This window comes from Heterobasidion irregulare (assembly GCF_000320585.1).
Source record: "Heterobasidion irregulare TC 32-1 unplaced genomic scaffold scaffold_06, whole genome shotgun sequence".
NCBI classification, from domain to species: domain Eukaryota; kingdom Fungi; phylum Basidiomycota; class Agaricomycetes; order Russulales; family Bondarzewiaceae; genus Heterobasidion; species Heterobasidion irregulare.
The window spans coordinates 2,288,921-2,307,984 of NW_009258202.1; the positions used below are offsets into that span (position 1 = coordinate 2,288,921).

The window sequence follows — 19,064 nt, forward strand, 5'->3', positions numbered from 1 at the left end:
TTGGTAGGTGAAGCCAAGTATTCCCCCGAAACGAAGCTGTCGAGGATCTGAGCCGATGCGCTTGCTGCTCGTCGAACGCGGAACCGTGCGGGCCCTGTGTGGGTCCATAAGAGAAGTAACAGCCATAAATTGCTTCTGGCCCAGGAATATAGCAGTGGAGGTTTTGAGTTTGCTACCACGAGGGAAGTGCGGTCATAGATTGCCGCACGAGTAAAAGGACTCGTCGCTTGAAAGGGATCAGGCAGGTCAAAGGTGGTTGTACGGCGAAGTTCTTCTTTTCACGTACACTCGTCGTCATCGTAGGATCAACAATGCGCGGTGTACCCACGAAAAAGGCACCCGCAATAAACGCGAGGACCAGCGAGGACCCAAGAGAATAAACCGAGCGTCGAAAGCCCCGAATCCAAGTACACCTCTCCGAGTCAGTGGAATATTGCTATAACGACTCGGGAAGGGTACATATGTTCGCAGCCGAGAATAATGCCGCAAGGAGATGTCCACCATTCGGAATACAAGGCTGCTCGAGATCGACGCGAGATGGGTGCGCTGCTCGAGGAAGCACTGGGAAGACCCGATAATCGGCGCTGTCGAGCACTAAGATGCGCGTAGGTGGGGACGCACTCTCGAGGAGTGTCCCATCTGGATTTGGGATGGGCTGGCAGGTTCCCGAGGGTCGATCCGAAGGTGCGGGGGGGAGGATGGCGGTCGGTGATCACATGGCGACGGAGGACCAATTTCGAGAGGCAGAACCGTTCTTGGGAGACCGCGGCGGGCCGGAGCGGCGGCAGACGCACGCGAGCTCGCGGGAGTCAAGCCGGGGCAGCGTGCCAAGCAGGAGCCCGCCACAGACGCGGCGTGAGTTGGCCAGCGTGGGACTGCAGCGGTTCGCAGACGCGTTGGTCGACGTCGTCCCCATGCATCGCGGGCGGGGGTGGTCCCGAACGTCTGTCGACGCGACGAGACGGAGCGAGGGCCCACAGCCCCCGGCTACGGGTCGACGCTACACATACAGTGTCCGAGTGCGACGCGACGGCGGTGGGGGGGGTGGAACAAGTCGGAACGCGCACCGAGGGGCTGGCTGGGCGGTGGTAATGCAGGTGTGTCAGGGCTGGACCGCCAACGCGATCTGGCTTCAGCTGGGGATGGGCCGTGATTTTTGCCCTGATGCACACTAGACGCGCACGGATGGGTCGCATCAGATAGATCTATTACCACAGAGCCTGCTTACATAGTCCGCCTCTTCACGGTCCAATGTCAGTTCCTCCCTTGTCCTCGTCTGCTATTTATCGTCCCTCATGTCTCTCTGACTTCCTCACCTCCTCGCCCCGGTCCCGCATCCGGCTTTCTTGCATTTTCCTTCGACTGGGGGGCCTTTCTCTTCATTCATTCGCAAGCCCCTCGTCTCTCTCTTTACCTCTTCCCTATACGTTTATTTTTAACTACCCCGTTTTCTAATGGCCGAAAAATCCACTCCGGGACCGAGTCGCAGCACAGGCCCGACGCTGCAGAGGGGAAAGGCGTGCCTCCGGTGCAGGTATGTGGTCATACTCCCCCAGCTCCATCTTCACCTGATCCTCACACACCCTCCATATAGAAAGCGGAAGATGGTCACGGTCTTCTCTCCCCTTCAGTCTCCCCTCGTCGCTCATATTTTTCTCCCACAGCGGTGTGACGGCACCAAACCAGCATGTCAACAGTGCCAGCGTGCCAAAAAGGGCGATCTCTGCGAGTATGACGATGGCAAGGGCAAGACCAGGACGCAGGTCCTTCGCGAAAACATCGCTAAACTGGAGGCGCGGATCCGCGAGCTCGAGGATCCCGACCGGAATGATTCCTCGATCACTCTGTTCGACCCTCACGCATTGCTCTTCTCCGAAGAATCTTCGTCCTCGAGTGCCGGCTCTCCATCGAGCCTTCCGTTCTCGACATCACACTCGCCATATCCATTCGGTGCGTCGGTCGCTGACTCACCCCTACCTCTTGCTCACAGCAGCCCCCCCGCGCAGAGGCATCCCCCACACCACCACTTCCGACCCCATCCATTCCATGGGATCAAGTCACCGTACGTCCTTTACTTTCTCACCGCCGCCGTTCCGAAGCTGAAGGTGGGCCACCGACAGTCGGGTTCACCCATTCCCTTCGGCCGAGGAGGTCTCGCAGAGCCGGTACCAATCGAGTTAGCGCAAACCTTGTACGTGTCTCTACGTTGGAGGCTGTCCACGACGTGGCCTCATCTCCCTTCCACAGCCTGGATATTTTCTTACCTCACAGACATCAAGTCGGCTTGGAGCTGCACACTGAACGCCTCAGAACTTCTCTCCTCCTACCCCCCGAGGAGCAGCGCCATCCCGTCCTAATGAACGCCATCTACCTTTGGGCATGCTACCTTTCACGACCACAATCACTTGGTCAACACGAACCCCTGTACCTCGCACGATCTCTTGACTTCCTCAACGAAGCACTCCAGAACTCGAACAAAGTCATCGACATCATCCAAGGCTGCTGTTTGCTTTCCCTCTACCTGCTTACAAATGGCCGGCTCCTCGAAGGGAGTTATCACGCAAGCATCGCCGCATCCCTCGCGATGCAGTGGGGTCTCCACCGGCAAGTATCTGAGGAGCCCGATACGGGAGTCTGTCTCGATTCTAGCTTCAAATTGCCGCCGCCGGGTGATGCCATTGAGCGGGGCGAGCGAATCCTAGCATTTTGGCAGGTGTTCGTCTTGGACCGTTGTTGGTCTGTCGTCCTCCAACGACCGTCGACGATTCAAGATGGCAGGGACATGCTGACATCCATCACGTTGCCCTGGCCACAGGATATGCAGGATTATGAAGCGGTACGTATGCACCGCGCGCGCCATTGACGCCGCTTCGTCTCGTCTCGTCTGACTGTTGTTATTTCACTTAGGGCAATTTCAGCAATCTTCTCGACTTCGCGACGGTGCAGGCGTTCTTGATGCATCATAGTCAAGTCCCTACTTTTGACGGTGGCTTTTCTGATTTTGCACTCCGTGCGAAGGCGTCCGCACTATTCGAAGAGGCTGTCAAGCTGTCCTGCACTTGGAGTTCACGTGTGTTTCATTCCTGCTGACTGATCTCCGGTGAATTGGTCGCTGATGATGACCATCCAGATCTTGCGTTGACCGAGTCCGTCGACGACGAGAGTCAGGCACTTGAGAACACCATCCAGCGCTTCACTGCCAGTCTCCTGCCCCTCCATCAGCTCAACGGTACCCTTGCCGAGAGTAAGCACTCGTTGATTGTCGTCCACACCCTCGCACAGGCGGCGCTTGTTCGTTTGCATTACCGATTCAGCGAGAACAACCACCTCCGCCACGAGAAGTGTCTTCAAGCAGCACGTGCTTGTCTGCTGATTATCCGACACATCGGTGACGCGGACTACGACTACCTCGACCCGATCATCGGCGTAAGTGCTACCTATATCTATTATTTTCTTGTCTTGAACTACCGAACTTACGTTTGCTCATCAGTCATGCTGGGGGTCGGCGGCTAATGTTTTGGTTCGCGAAATCGCTAGAATAGAAGCGTGGTCAGCAGTGAGCACTGCAGAGCTGCATGCGCATGTTGGGACTTTCGTTAGCGCAATGTCGAAACTCAGTTTGAGGTTCCCGTTGCTAGGTGATTTCCTCCGTCGCATCTGTATCATTAAGACAGAATCTTGACGCAAGGAATCCTTTTTCCGCTCTTTTTTTATCCCCATTTTTTTTTTTTGAAAATGCAGGCTTCCAGGCGTCGAAGATCCAAAGAGAGTTTGGTACGATCTGACTCCGTCGTCGGATGACACGGATCAGATATGGGATCACGAAAAATTGCAAAAGAAAAGAGAAGAACCACGACGATTTGAACGTTTTGGAACGGACTCGCAACCGGACTCTCGGACTCTCATTCCAACCACTATGGACTACAAAGACAGTCTCGCATGCATCATCACGCTCTTTTACGATTCTCCTTCACGATGGACACCGCCTTTTTGGACTTTTATCTACCGTTACGCGTTATGTGGACTTGCACCCACGTTCTCGGACACTTCGTTCGCATCATTCAGGACACTTCGCACTTCACATGGACACATTATTCATTCCTTTCTACCTGGACACTTTCTCCTTGAACGCTCTCGTACTGACTTTCGTACTAATGACTTTATCCTCTGCTTCACACGTACTCTTATTGCTACCGTACACACTTGCATACTAACTTCCCCTTCACCGTTATCATACCCCTGCCATCACTGATCGGACAGAACCATCCACCCCACTCCCATCTCCATCCACTTCATTATTCCTGCCTCGTGCGCCGCCCGGGCGCGCTTGGACATTGACCTCGCATTTGCTGTCGCTGCCTTCGCTTCCTTGCTATATCTTTATTGGATTGTAGGATGACCTTCGGACCTCTGTACTTCTACTTATTTCGGACGTCGTTCTACCACACACGCACTACATAATTCACACATTGCATTCCAAACGTTTGGCCAGATCTGCATTTATGTGGGTGCCCTCGAAGGCACGGTACCTCCTGGAGCGCATGGCATTGACAGGCCCGTCGGACCAGGATCTGAACGCTTTGAGCATGTGCCAACATGTGCCACTGTCATATTCGTTCATTTCTTGCTGCTTCCGCTCTCCCCTTGTCATCGAGTGCCTGCGCTTGTCGTCTTATAGGTTTTTAGCGTTGCGTCGCGCGCCCTGAATGTTTCGATGCCATGTTCGTTCATTTGTGCTACGTCTGACAGGCGGCTCAGGGGATGGGTAAGCCCTGGGTAAGCGCGAATAGCAGCTGGTGCCGAGATGGTGCCGAGGCGCCCTTTTGCGTGCCAGAGCGTGCCAGCTCGCCGTTCTTGCCCTGTGCCCACTGTTGGGCACACCGGGCCACTACCGGGCCTTATTTCTCATGGCCGACTTGTCCCGACAGTGTCCCGACTCGGTGGGGCTGGCGTCCAACGAGGTCTCGACCAGGTGGATCAGTCACAGCATGCCAGCCGCTGCCAGCCGCGGCGAATGCATTTTCGATGTATTTACACCCAGATTCCACATGGATCACCGATCGAGTTGATCCTAGCGTGTCCCAGTCAGAGTGGTCGGTCCAAACAAACGCTGGAGTTACTCTGGGTTACTTCACCATCTCCTGAGCTCGCTGTCATTTCTATCCACTAAGACTGCGCCGCCGCGAGCAAGGTCGTCAGTCAAAACACTGAACTGGCCGCTGTTGACTGCTGTCGATGCTCGTTTCTGTGATGGCCTTGCCGGTCTCTCCAGCGCGACAACGGAGACATATGGACCACGTCATGTCGCACCAGCTCCATGGTTGTCGCCGGAGAAATTACCTCCGTGCTCCGTTTCCGACTGAATTTCAGCTGCTGTGTAATGTTTGCCGTGATATCATGTCATATTCGGGTCCTCGAAGAAATATTAACTTTTTAGCCGTGAGTGTGTTCGAGGCCTTACTTGGAGCTTGGAAGAGCAGTACTTACACTTTCAAGCATCATCTTCGAAGGCTCGCTGGACACTTTCACAGACATGATGGGATGAGCTTAGCACCTCTCTCAAGTCTTCATGCTATATTCACATATGGACACGCCGGGATTTTGCAGGACACTAGAGTCTGTCCTTCGCCGGCGTTGTTTTTGGCATAAATCATTCATGTCTTTGTGAGCCTTTTCATTTTGTCCACATTACCATCTATTACTATACGAGATTGACTTCAAGCTTCCAAGCTTGAATTCGTCATATCGAGTGCGCTCACTCGGATCACCCACTTATCCTCAGCAGGAAGGCCGAGCTATTTTTTTTGCTGGTCGTCCATTCGATCAACGGTCCGTCTTGCATATCATGTTCGCCCCAGGATATGCCGGTGCAGCGGGAAAGCTGTGGGGGGTTCAGGCCGGTTTCAGGTATGGACAGACATTGTTGTGGACTGCTGTATGTCTCGATACCCCAATTTCTACACTGTTTTCTTACGTGTCTCGTCGACATTGAAGGCGCGTAGTTAAAACAGTTTTCACCGTCACACAAGGCTACGCGACGACAAGCGGTTGCGTCTTGAAGGTTGAAATAAGGCGCAGCCACGACAATGAAGTTCAAATGGATCGTATGGACTATCTTCGGCGCTTGATCTCACCGGGGAAGCTTAGATCTCCAAGAAGGCCGGTGCGACTCTGTGCGACTTGAAACCTCTAGGAAGCCCGGCGACGTCTGTTATCGCCCTCGTCGATGTGGATCTCTACCTCATGGAAGCTGTCCCGGACTTCCGCAAGAAAGGCTCCTTGATGATGCTTCGTCCGAGACTACGCATTCACTGCATGTGACTTGGTGGGAAAGGTTGGCTATTGACGAAGCTAGCGGGTGTTTCGAGTCTTTCTAAGTCTTTCTTGTACTTAGCGTCAAGGAGGCGATGAAATGGCCATGGATATAGGCTGGCATAGGCGGGGCTATTCTTGCATCGGTAGGCTCAGGTAGGCTCTCGAGATTATATAACCCCCCAATCTGTCTAATGCAATCCCACGTTTTGTCACTTTTGCCACAGTCGAGTCTGCCCTACCTCCAAGCTATTTTTTGTTTAGAAGCGCGTTCCTTGGCATTTTTCTATCTCCTCCATAGGTACTCACCTTTCGTTTTTGCTCTCAATCTAGTAGCATCCAACCCCAATCTCACCACCTCCTTCGTCTCAAGTATAGCAATCGCTGCTCAGGCAGTCAGTCGCCCGTTTCTCCCACTACCACTGTCACTCTCATCACTCCCATCTTCACGTCTAACAAGCTCGACCTGACCAGAGCGACCAGGACATCGCCACCCCTCAACCCCGTCTCTCCGACCCTTACCCCGGGGCTTTCACCGACTTCTATGGCCTGCCCAGCAACCCTCGCTGCGTCTTCAAAACCGGAAAAGCCTGGTTTGTTCGCACGGGCCCCGAAGCCCAGCGCATTCTGCGAGAAGCTCGCCCCGTCTGCGACCAGGCAATGCAAGACCGCTGGCTCGAGATTGGCCAGCTCATCTACAAGCACCTCGACTCCCGCGACGTGGAATGGTCGTCGATTGACCCCGTCCGTTTTGCCGAGGCAGGGAAAGAGGAAGTCAGCGTGCTCCATCTCTGGATAGGAGTGATCCCCAGGACTCTCGCCTTCGGGGCAGCCAAGGAGGTAGCTAAGGGCTGCGAGGATATTCTGATTCGAGAGGGGTTTCCCGACGTCGAGGTTGCATTCCGCGATTCTGTTGTCACCCAGTCTGTCGGCCCAAAGCTTCTCTCCTTCATCCCCTTCTCCTTCGTCCCCGAGCTTCGTAGCCCCTTCACTCCCACGCTTGGCATCCAGGTTCCTCCGTTCAAAACACCTTACTTCGAGGACACGGGTGCCGTCTACCTCCGAGAGGGCAGTCAGAGCGACCGCGTCTTCCTTCTCACCACCAACCACGTCGCCCGCCCGCCTCCCGTACACCGTAACCACCCCCTATCTCATGAGGAGATTGTCGTTCTTGGTACCAATGCCTACACCAATGCCATCAATCGTATGATGAACACTATCGAAGACAAGTTTGTCTCCATCAAGTTATGGAACAAGGCGATTGAGAGGTTGGATCCGCTCGTCGAGGGCGAAGCGCCCGACAGGACTGACATGCGCAAGCACTATGAGGACTTGGTGAAGACGGCGAACAAGAGGATCGAGCACGTAAACAAGATCCATGACAAGGTCACCAAGCATTGGACGACTCCGAACCAGCGCGTGATCGGTTACGTTGTCTACGCCCCTGCCATTGCCGTCGACGACGGCCCCAAGCACTTCACACGGGACTGGGCCCTGATCGATCTCTACCGCGACAAGATCGACTGGGACACTTTCCAGGGCAACAAAGTTTATATCGGTACGTTTTTATTTTATATTGGCAACACCGTCTCCGGTCTAAGTTTTTTTATATCTAGGCGGCAAGATTTCGCCGGCCGATTTATCCGCAAGATGCACCCTCACCCTGAGAGCCGGTCCAACTTCAAGTATCCCCCCGACGGGCTCCTTCAGGTCAGAGGAGCCGCAAAGAACGACGAGATCCGCAAGCCGGAGCAGCTCGATGCCAACGGCGAGAAATGGTTGATTGTCATCAAGAACGGACAGACCACAAGCCCCACTCTCGGTCGCCTCTCCGGCATGGAGTCGTTCGTTCGCACCTACTCCGAGTACGATATCAAGAATACGTCCATCGAGATTGCCGTACACTCTTACAGCAACGAGGACGGCGCCTTTTCTGCTCCCGGCGACTCTGGCTCCATAGTGGTCGACTCGAAGGGCAGGGCTGTCGGAATGCTCGTCGCCGGTACCGGCGCGATTGAACGGACTGACGTCACCTACCTCACCCCCTACTGGTGGATCGAAGAGCAGATGAAGAAGGTGTTTCCCTGACATCTCCTTCTACGAAATCATTGACTAGGTTCGGCGTTTGGATTTTTTTCGACTTTACTCTATCCTCTCTGTCCACATTACATAGGTATAGGCATAGGGATAGGTAGACCTCAAACGCGTTGACTCGTCGTATGAGTTCGTTTTGTTTCGTTTCTTCTTTCCGTTCGTACTACTGTATGCCTGCAGATGCCTGCACACACCGATATTGTACTATTACCCTCCGCGCTCCTCCTACCCCATTCGATCGCTATTGTGTGTGTACTTTGTATCTTGCAATAACAGTGTTTATGTCATGTTCCAACTTTTGTACGATAAACCGAAGTTGGATACCAAGGTAAAGTAAAGTCGACGTGGGCACTTGTGAATTGTTGCTCTGATCGATCGAAAATGGTAGGCGGTAAGTGACTGTTCTATTTTAGGTGGGTGGTCAAGAATTCGATGCCTGAGGAACGGGTGGGCCGTCCGCCAATCCGGCGCCTAATGGCTGTTCGAAGAGGCAGTCTTTTCATGCGGAAACACGTAGTAGTAGTAATTACTTGAGAGCCTGCTGGCGGAGAGATTTTGGGATTACAAATAATTGCGTTACGGCCCGTGACTTTCTGTGGCAGATCATAGATTTGATTTACTGACGCGGTTGGCAGGTCCGTGGTCAGGTGAAGAAAGTGTCCAGTTGGCAAAAGGCGGCGACGCAAGCTATAAATTTGTCCTCCTGAGACCTTAAACGTTTGTATCTTTGCCTGGCGACCTAAAATCTCTGGACGATGCTTATCTGGCTTGCGAAGCGGCAATTGGGTCGCTAGCTGAGGAGCCATTAAAGCCTAATAAAGCAATCAAATGACATCACAGTTCCGAGTGCGCCTTGGCCAATGTCAGACGGTCATCACGGTGTGCTTGACCTCGAACATAACTAGTAAGTGAGTTGCTCGACTTCCTAGTTGCTGTATCTGTGACTGGACCCGTGTCTAGGGCAGCCAGTCATGTTCTCGTCTCAGCCAATCCCAGTGGCTGGCAGCAACAGCTGGCACATCGGCTCATCAACCCAATCTTCTCCACATCCGTCGCCCTTGGTAGGTTCCCCGCAACCTATCCAAGATGGGGTACAGCAAAGTACGACGTACCATCAGTCGCTTGACTCTTCTCCCTCTCCTGTTCTCCCATCCACTTCCAATCCAACCTCTTTGTCACAGTCTGCCCTTGGCTCTGGTTTGCACGCCCGTGCAACGCTTCCCCGTAGAGAACCTCAGAGGACACCGCGCACTGCTTCCGCATTCCAACGCTTGACACGTCGCCTGTCGAGACTTCCACAAACGCCCGAGGACTCGCACGAGTGGACTGTGTTTGGGAATGTCATGGAGGGCGAGACGGCCTCAAACGCCTCACAACCATCCGGGAGGCCCGATCAACGTGGTCGGAGCCGCATAAACCTTTCTCGCTCAGATATCGAGGGAGGCCTCGAGGGAGGTGGTCTGCAATCTCCTGAGTTCGATCCCTACTTGGGCAACCATTTTCCGTTTCCGTCTGGAGCTTCGGCAGGCGCTTCGGCAGACGCTACGGAGACGTCGGAGACGTCGGACTCAGACCTTGAATACGTGTCCGACAGTGACAGCTCGCATTCCTCGACGTCTACGATCCGGAGGACACGACCACGGCCTCCTTGGTATGCTTGGTCGCGTATGCCGGCGCTCCCAACACTTTACCGCAATATCCTGAAATGCAGCGTGGCGTACTTCATCGGCTCGTTGTTCACCTATTCTCCGTATCTGTCTGGCTTGATATCTGCGATAACAACCAGAGAGTCAAGTGAGCGGTTTCCTGCGCCATCTGGACACATGGTAGCCACAGTGTGCGTCGCGTTTCTACATCACTCATTTGGTTGTTTCTTTTGCGAACAAGTGTGAATGAGATTTATTTTTTTGCTTTTGCTCAGAGCGGTGTACTTCAACCCCGCAAAAACGATTGGCGGTATGATGGAAGCTGACAGGTACTGCCTGATGGGCCTTGCATTTGCGGCATTCGTCTCTCTAGGTAGTATGAACATGTACTGGTGGTTCGAAGTGCGCCATGGCTGGGAATGGCTTGCTGATGTCCTGGTGATATTATGGATCGGACTTGGAATGTCCTTCGTTGCGTGGATGAAATTATGGATGGCCAAGCCGACGTTCAACACAGGTTAGCAATCATACTCTCAGCAGATGGCTTATTCCACTGTCATATCTGATCATCTGGACTATGAAAAATAGCTTGTAGCATGACAGCCATCATCCTCTTTGTCGTGTAAGCAGCCCTTCACGAAATACCATAGTCTCAAAGCTAAAAACAATGCACTTGCTCAGCGTTGTTAAAGAAGGCGGTGTCGCTCAACTCCTCCAGGTCTCATTCATCGTCTTTGTTGGCTCCATAATCTCCAACCTCATCTGCTGCTGTCTCTGGCCGCAGTCTGCGACGCGCAATCTGCAAAACAACATGATTCACACCCTCAATTCGTACTCCATGCTCTTAAAGCTACTCACGCGTACATTCCTGCTGGATGCCCCGTTACATCATCCACGGGAAGCAAAAATTCAGAAAGCTGTCGCGGACCATCAAGCATCGTTCACATCACTGAAGAGGAACTTGGCAGAGGCCAAGAGTGAAGGAATTTTCGGGCCAGGAAATGGCGCGATGGGTAAGGGAAAGGACGCCGGCGCTGCTTATGAAGACGCGGTGGATAGTCTGAATAGGCTGGCGCAGCACTTGAACGGATTGAGGAGTGGCACCAGTCTGCAGTACGACCTTGCGAAGGCGCATCTGGACGGCCGTGTTGACCTGCGGAATTTGACACTCAGTAAAAAGGGAGGAAGGGAACGGGTCAGGGAGTCCATTTTTGAGGTGCCTACTTCTGTCGAAGAGGCTGGTGCTGGGAAGGGAAGGCAGATCGACGGGAGCGTGAATGACTTGGAGGTAGATGATGCAGAGTTGACTCTGAAGTCCGCAGCTTCGATGTTCGGAGAATTGGTCGAGGAAGTTGGACCCCCTCTCAAAGCGCTGTCGGTGAGTCTTGGAAACTCGAATTCTTCCGCTGTCATGCTGAGCATGTTCAACGTGGTGGCATTTGTGCGTGTATCGTGTTCAAGTCTAAATGCACGGGCGCAATACACAGACTAAGGGAGGCGTTTGAACATCGCCACAAGACGACCGATGCCGCGATGAGCCCAGCAATTTTCTTGGACCTGGCCGATAAAATTGAGCGTGCATTGTTCACGTTCGAGAGTACATCGAACCATGCTTTGCTCAGGCTGTACAGAAGGAGTGACATCGTGTCAGGCTTGAGCTCACGCGAGTCTGGCTCTATCTATTCACTGAATGAATACAGTGAGAATGCACTCACTTCTGGGAGCGACAACGAGAATGTCTTTCTCGTGTATTTGTGCGTACCATTCTCACATTTTGCTTTGTAAGAGGCTATAACGCATGCTGTCCTTTCCTCTAGCTTCATTTTTACATTGCAGGAATTTGCGCGGGAGTTGGTGTCGCTCGTGGATGCGATGGGCAGGATATATGCGGCTGAACGGGCTAATGCAGCCAGAGGATGGTGGTTTCAGCGTATTCCTAAGGCTTTGTTTGACCGCATTCGCGCACTGTGGGCCAAGCCTGCTCCTATCCTTAGAAAGAACGGTCATCAGCGATCCAAAGCGCGAAACGCCGAGCAAATGAGCATTCAGCGCCGTCTTTGTACGTATCATGCATATGCCCACATTTCAAACATTCTCACTCTTCCCACCGGCAGCATCATATGTCTCATCTGATAAGCGCCCCGCCGTCGCCTCGTACTTTCCGAAGGTCCGCCCACACGCGCCCAATACGGTACAGACGCCCGCTCGCGAGGAGCTGTCATTCATCGGGCGCTTGAAGCAGACCCTGTGGGCTATTGGGGATGGCATGCGGGACCGCAAGATCAAATACGCGATCAAGGCAGGGATGGCTACTGCTATTCTCGCTGCACCTGCATTCTTTGAGGTGACACGACCAATATTTGTGGAGTATCGGGGCGAATGGGCGTTAATCTCGGTGTGTGGTTCTTACTGTGTATCTGCCTCTTATACTGCGGGCTTGCTGCTGTGATCTTTCCTTAGCTTGGCTAGATTTATGTTTGACATGAGCTGACATATCGGTCCATAGTTCTTTGTTGTGATGTCACCAACTATAGGAGCGGTAAGTGAGCCTTTTGGTCAGTCAATCCGACTATGGCTTATCACGGAACTTGCGTGGCTGTATCTGGACATGCGCTGTAGACGAACTCCCTGAGCATTCACCGCGTCCTCGGTACATTGTGCGTGTTCCAGCTACCCTACAAGTGAGCCATTGATTGATTCGAATGTAGGTTCGGGGCCGCGACGGCCGCGACCGTGTACTCTTTCTTCCCCGAAAATGCAGTCGTGCTCTCCATTTTTGGGTTTTTCTATTCGATTCCGTGTTTCTACTACATTGTGGCTATGCCGCAGTATGCAACCACCGGTCGATTCGTGCTGTTGACATATAATCTTACTTGTTTGTATTGGTGCGTAGAGGCGTCCCTGTTTCGCCCTGCGAATCATTATATGACGATGTTGTGGACTGACCTCCCTGTTTAGTTATAATACAAGATTAAAGGACGTGTCCGTCATTGATGTAGCGTTTCACCGGTCTGTAGCGGTGACTGTCGGTGTCGCTTGGGCGTTTGTAGTGTCCAGGTTTTGGTGGCCCTCCGAGGCGAGACGAGAGCTTAGCAAGGCGCTTGGCGAGTAAGTGAATTTACTTTCCTACCTCGTAAATCCCTTGCCTTACCAGAATTGGGATCTGCGCCAGCTTTTGCTTGAACATCGGTTGGCTGTATACACGCTTGGTCATTTCCAATTCATTCTCTCCCGAACCGGAGCGCCACGAAGAGACAGATACTAATGTCACAGAAGAGACATCGTTGATACCAAAACGACGGAGAACGGCGCTTGATAATTCCATCGAGGAATTCATGGCTATGTGAGTGATTCTTGATGAGATGCGGACTACACTTACCGTCGAGACAGGGAGTTTCATCTGCAGATCAAGCTGATTGAGCTGCAAGATCTCCTCAAACAGACCCAGCATGAACCTCGATTGAAGGGACCATTCCCCATCAAATTATATCGCTCCATTCTAACTAGCCTGCAAAAGATTTTGGATAATCTACACAGCATGAGATGTGTGACAACGCGGGAAGAGTGGTCAGTGCCCTTCATTCTAACCAACAAGACTTACACTGATCATTTTTGCGATTCATCTAAGGTACACGGTTAGTGATTGAGCCGTTTCGATATCTTGGAACCGATTTTGATAGCGTGAGACCAGAATGTACGCCGAGACTTCATTATACCCGTCAATCGAGAGCGCCGAGAGATGGTCGGCAACATCATTCTGTATTTCTCCACGTTGGCGTCTGCTTTCAGGCTGAAAGCACCGTTGCCACCTTACCTTCCGCCAGCGGAGAAGGCACGGCAAGAGCTCGTACGTCGTTATTCTTACTTCCTTGATACCATTGATGGTCTAAGACTTCCGCCTTGGCCGGTATTCAGGTCGGCGCTATCAGGAAACTTGATGTGGTGAAAAACCGGGATGTCAAAGGATCGCGCCAGCTCCTGTTCTTCGCATACGCATTGACGATGAAGGGTATCACAAAAGAGCTGGATTACCTGGGCAGCACTCTCCAAGATGCATTTGGCGTAATCGGGCAGGGAACTGACGCCTTTGAAGCACTGTTTCGGGATGATATGCGAGGCGCTGAGCAGTCAGTATGAGGTCTTTGTATAAAATACAGGGTTGCCGGATCTAAGATTTAGGATGCCAACAAGTGCTGGGAGAATTGGCAAATGCTTACATTCTACGAAATAATAATAAGAACTGATTGTATTTTTCAAGCTGTTAGCTATCCTTGAGTGCAATTTCTGTGAGTGAAACCAAATCAATGATGAATCCTCTATGGTGCGGTTCACTGAGTCACCACTCTAAAAAAAAGGAGATGTGTGTCTTGAAAAGTCGACCGTTTTCTTGTCGCTCTTAGGAAAATGCATCTTTTCGCAATGAGTCGACCCCCAAGACAGAATTTTGATATCTTCAAAATTGAGGGAGAGGTTAGATTGGCAGAATGATTACATAATATACCAGAGGGTCGTCAAATATCAATACATTCAGTCAAGAGCAGCTGCAACATGCTCTAGAATCCATCTGTGTGACTTGTACTTCCATGAGCTAAACTTGCAAACATGAACATTTGCCTCCTAAGTCTCAATCCCTCCCTGATAAGCCTCCATCTAATGCTGTATACAACACTTCCACCACTAAATTATTGCCACCTATACTGAGGCAAGAGCAAGTAGCATGTTTCTCTTGAGGGTTTTGAAAGTATAATCCAAGTTTTTGTGAAGGTATTTCTTGACCATACCCCAGAAGAACTCAATGAAGTTCAACTCACAGTGATATCTTGGGAGAAAGATATAGGGGTGGCCAGTATCTTCAATAACCTCCTAAACCATTTCCCATTTTGAGGACAGTAGTGATAAGTGTATTTAGAACATGTTCAAGGATATGGTCATTGCATACTCATTTCTCTTACATGGCTCAAGATGTACATATATAATGAATTTTTGAGCCATGCTGTGCACTATGTGCTATACCCCATATACTTGTGCCTGCAAAAAGTGTTTGAACAAGTAACTATAACATAACATGTCTCCTGATTTCTGACTGTCTTCTAAGAGCAATTATAAATGGATCAACAATTTGATAGTCTTTATGAAGAGCTAGGAATGTCTTTTATATAATGCAGTAGTTAAAATCTTGTATGCTAGTCTTTTGCTGCCTGAACTTGTGCAACTCTCTCTGGCATCTTCCTAGTATATCTCTAAATCTCCTTCTCTGTAATTTCTTCCCATGCATACTATTCTGCTAACTATAGGTTATTGAGAGAATTACTAGCACCTAGGGTGTTAGCAACACAGTTTTTGAGCAGCAGCCATAATGGCTTGATAGGGTTAAGATCAGGTGAAGATGAAGGATGTGTTAGGGGTGTGATGCCCAGTTTCAACTAAGTAGATTTTATAAAACAGCTTGTGTGGGCTGGTGCTTTATCTTCAACAACAAGCATGAGACATATCCACTGCTGCTCCATTCTGTCAAAAAAATCCTTCAGAGGCCCTTCAAGAACTTGTATAACATACTCTTTTGCATCCAAGCCTCCATCTGATCTTTGGCCCTTCTCACCAGGTGGGAATTCTAGCTTGATTAGCAGACCTTTCACACCATGTGCAATATATCCCTATCCCATAATGGATTTACAACCACTCTTAAAGGTTGGCTGTATGTTCTTGGGAAGAAATTCTTTACCTGGTAATCTCATCACTCTCCTATGTCCTGGCCTCTCTTCTAACTCCAACTTTGCCTCATCAGTCCAGATAATCTCATTGCAATTCCCTGTCATATTCTCCTTTTCCCAAATGAGATGTTTCTAGACAGCCACTAGTGATAGGAAGGGCTTGCAATATGCAGCTCAATAGTAATAGCTAGCAGAAGTTGCTATGGTGCAGACTTGTCAGGATATTACATGTTTAACATGCTTAGAAATGATGGGATAAGGGTCCAGATGGTGTGTATGGATCTCATAAAGGACCTTGCACTGTGTGCAGTCATCAACAATATGTGGCTGGCCAGATTGAGGGAGACTATGTCAGGTATGGAATTGGTTCTCATAAGTGATAGTATAATGGCATGCTCTGACAGAAGCACCAGTCAATAGGAAGCAATTTTTTGATATGAGTATCCAAGATCATGCAGAGCAAGGATTCAACTTCTTTTTGAGGGTGTAAACTCAGTGATGCCAGCAGGAGGCATGAATTTTTTAAGACTACTAAGGCTTGGCAACTCATATAGAAGCTTCACATGACAGTGTTCAAATACTTTTTGTGAGCATGAGTACATACCGCCCTCTGCACCGCTCAAACATTATTTATTGTATTTATGCCCTTCTTTTCGGCCTCTGGCCGATTTTGCAGTAGTATTTTTTTAGTGGTGACTAAGTGAACTGTAACATAGGAGCAGCTTGTTTACACGAGTGACGACTTCGAATATAATTACGTCATCTTTCACGTGAGTATGGTCCTTGTGAGGCTAAACGGCGAAGTGATTGTTATTTTCCCTGTGGCCACCTTTACTCTTCCAAAGACAACCGAACATCCACCGGATGATATGGATCAACACACTACTGAGCAAGAACGGGAAATTCGCGAATTGATTCGTCGTGCAGAGCAAACGCCGGTGAAGACGAGTCCACAGGTGCATCCCGTGTCCTCCTTCTGAAGTGTGCGATAAACGTTGACTTTCCACATTTGTTAGAGGAAAGAGGCACTCCAGCGCCTGATAGAACTTACTCGCTCACCCCATTCCGGCCTGAAGACTTTGGCTGCGTCCAACATCGCGAAGTTCTTCAAGCCTTTCGTTGACCTTGACGAGGATGCTATCAACGCCATTTACGACCTATGCGAGGATCAGGATCCCCAAGTTGCCGCAGTACTTTGTTCGGAGGAGAATCATACTGACGCTCTGTATGAAGGTCCGAATAGATGGATATAAGGCCATAGTCCAAATGTCGAAGGAACAACCTAAGTGGGTGAAGAGAAATGCGGATGTTCTAGCACAGTTGCTTCAGAGTGGTACGTTTTTTCAATATGTTTCAGCCAGGTGGATTTGGTAGAGTGGATTCATGTCATTGTTGTCTACAATGGTTTGCGCACGAAAATTTGCGACTGATATCACGTTGCTTTCGTTTCGTCTAGATGAACCAGAAGAGGTAACCGTTGTCAAGAAGGCGCTATTGGAACATCTGGATATGGACTCAAAGGTCACTTTGGGTGTATTGTGTGATCAGCTCGTGCCAATAGATGAGCCTATGGACGAAGAGGAGAAAGCCATCCGTGATAGACTGGGATCGCTCGTGCTTGCTTTTATTGCAGGTGAAGCAAAACGAGCTATCATTGAGCGGCATGCGAGCAGAGCTGGGAACGAGCAGGAGCAGGTGCTCATCGATGGTCTCGTCAAGGTTATGAGGTTTGTGCCGTCGGTTTCTTCCAAACACTCATGCTCCGTCTTGTAGGCCCTCTCCAGACCATCAATAGCAGATGCTTCAAGAATAGTCAGGGACATCCTCCTCTCCCTTCCCTCATTCAAGGGACGATTCACCCCTAGAGGTGATGAACTATTACAAACACTACTTAGCCAAGCCCGAGTGGCCCAAAAGGACGACCTTGGTAGTTTGAAACAGTCAGCATCAGTCAAGCTGAGCAGTCCTTATCTGAAATTGGCGGATTTTGTGGTGAAAAAGGGCGTCGCTGACCCAATTCACCTCCTTCGTTTTTATTTCGTCAACTTCATCCCTAAAATGATATGGCAGCGATTCTCGGAAGCTGCTCAGTTGTTTGTCATCATTCATCTAGCAGAATCACTTTCAGAGTGTACAAAATACATCTCAGACTTGCAGCCAGCCCAACTGGAGTCGGTAAAGGCTCTGCAACGACAAGTCGCTGATGCATCGTCGATTCTTCTGCCGGTAGGCTTGGCCATGTGTAGCCTGCGAACATTACTCTCACATATCTTTTCAGGCTCTTGTTCAGTCAAAACCGTCTGATGTACGAGCATGGAATGCATGTGCGGTCATACTTCGCGCATGCTTGGAGGTACGTGCCGTTCGGATTGAATCTTACATTTCATACCTTATGTTGCATATTCACTTAGCGACAAACAACAACGGGGTGGCACGTGCCGTCTAATTTGGCACGAATACTGGAAGATCTCAGCCGTCTGGCCCAAACACAAGGCAGCGACGCGAATGTGGGCGGATTGGAGGGCGTCATCAGGGTTCGCAGCGAGTTTTTGATTTTTTCTGGACCCGACAAACCTTTCAACCATCCCCAAACAGTCTCTTCTGCAGCCTCCGACTTCTGCTTCGATACCTCCGAAGCTGGATACTGACGTCGCCTCAGCCGAGCCTTCGAGCAGGGTTGCATCCATTCCTAACAAGCGAAAGGCTGACGACACGCAGGGACCATTACCAATGTCATCTAGTCGAGGGTTGCTGATTCAAGGCCATGCGTCCCGGCAACCCCAAACGTGGTCATTTGGTTCTGTTGAACATCCACGCGCTCAACCGATATCGACTCCTGTCCAAGCCTCAACTCATGTGTCAAATTTTCAACATCCATTGAAGCGATCGAAGACGGAGGATGCCACTGAAACAGCAAGGCCTTCCTTACTCTCTCGTATGAATCCAGCTGCCACCTCAGCGACTGGAAATCTTCCTAGAAAACCTGCTGCTCATCCGCCATCATCGCTACAATATCCGCCGTCGTCGCTACAATATCTGCCATCACCGCTACAATCGGCACCGGCGAGCGCTCCTTTCTTGGGAATCAGTATCAAAGGTGCTGCAAAAGCTGCAGCGAACAGCAGTCGATCATCCACACCTCCTAAGTTGTCATCGCTGCTGGACCGAATGAAGGATAAGGACCTGTCCGAGAGGATAGATGAGGGAGAAGCGGGACGAAAAAGGAAGTGGAAAGGAAAAGTATAGGTAGTGGGTATAGTGGGACCTTGTCTTTTTACATGCTGATTGGACCTGTTGTATC

At 50.8% G+C, this 19,064-nt stretch overlaps 6 protein-coding genes across 6 annotated transcripts; all 6 read left to right on the forward strand.

Annotated features, from left to right (window-relative positions):
- Window positions 1-599: 599 nt before the first annotated feature.
- On the forward strand, window positions 600-1,175 carry HETIRDRAFT_102155 (uncharacterized protein; the record flags this gene model as incomplete). Its single annotated transcript, XM_009549491.1, has 1 exon — window positions 600-1,175. One exon carries the CDS (start codon window positions 600-602, stop codon window positions 1,173-1,175), a length of 576 nt encoding a protein of 191 aa, XP_009547786.1.
- A 172-nt stretch (window positions 1,176-1,347) lies between these two features.
- HETIRDRAFT_33922 (uncharacterized protein) lies at window positions 1,348-3,718 on the forward strand. The gene is made up of 9 exons (XM_009548609.1): window positions 1,348-1,534; window positions 1,595-1,607; window positions 1,665-1,950; window positions 2,007-2,062; window positions 2,121-2,191; window positions 2,248-2,836; window positions 2,908-3,070; window positions 3,131-3,426; window positions 3,491-3,718. Exons 1-9 carry the CDS (start codon window positions 1,455-1,457, stop codon window positions 3,680-3,682), a joined length of 1,746 nt encoding a protein of 581 aa, XP_009546904.1. The 5' UTR covers window positions 1,348-1,454; the 3' UTR covers window positions 3,683-3,718.
- A 3,062-nt stretch (window positions 3,719-6,780) lies between these two features.
- HETIRDRAFT_320152 (uncharacterized protein) lies at window positions 6,781-8,400 on the forward strand (the record flags this gene model as incomplete). The annotated part of the gene is made up of 2 exons (XM_009549492.1): window positions 6,781-7,899; window positions 7,963-8,400. Coding segments are annotated over 2 exons (1,557 nt in total), but the record flags the coding sequence as incomplete, so codon positions are not given.
- A 1,673-nt stretch (window positions 8,401-10,073) lies between these two features.
- Window positions 10,074-14,189, forward strand: HETIRDRAFT_46465 (putative aromatic acid exporter; the record flags this gene model as incomplete). The annotated part of the gene is made up of 16 exons (XM_009548654.1): window positions 10,074-10,243; window positions 10,328-10,569; window positions 10,641-10,674; window positions 10,734-11,197; window positions 11,288-11,430; window positions 11,514-11,806; window positions 11,870-11,982; window positions 12,095-12,447; window positions 12,559-12,591; window positions 12,672-12,709; window positions 12,761-12,937; window positions 13,011-13,160; window positions 13,225-13,395; window positions 13,443-13,623; window positions 13,744-13,899; window positions 13,968-14,189. 16 exons carry the CDS (start codon window positions 10,074-10,076, stop codon window positions 14,187-14,189), a joined length of 2,940 nt encoding a protein of 979 aa, XP_009546949.1.
- A 2,350-nt stretch (window positions 14,190-16,539) lies between these two features.
- HETIRDRAFT_169864 (uncharacterized protein) lies at window positions 16,540-17,016 on the forward strand (the record flags this gene model as incomplete). The annotated part of the gene is made up of 2 exons (XM_009549493.1): window positions 16,540-16,719; window positions 16,780-17,016. The coding sequence occupies 2 exons, from the start codon at window positions 16,540-16,542 to the stop codon at window positions 17,014-17,016; spliced, it is 417 nt and encodes a 138-aa protein (XP_009547788.1).
- Window positions 17,017-17,164: 148 nt separating this feature from the next.
- Window positions 17,165-19,009, forward strand: HETIRDRAFT_419033 (uncharacterized protein; the record flags this gene model as incomplete). Its single annotated transcript, XM_009549494.1, has 5 exons — window positions 17,165-17,482; window positions 17,537-17,989; window positions 18,042-18,116; window positions 18,175-18,297; window positions 18,359-19,009. The coding sequence occupies 5 exons, from the start codon at window positions 17,165-17,167 to the stop codon at window positions 19,007-19,009; spliced, it is 1,620 nt and encodes a 539-aa protein (XP_009547789.1).
- Between the last annotated feature and the right edge of the window lie 55 nt (window positions 19,010-19,064).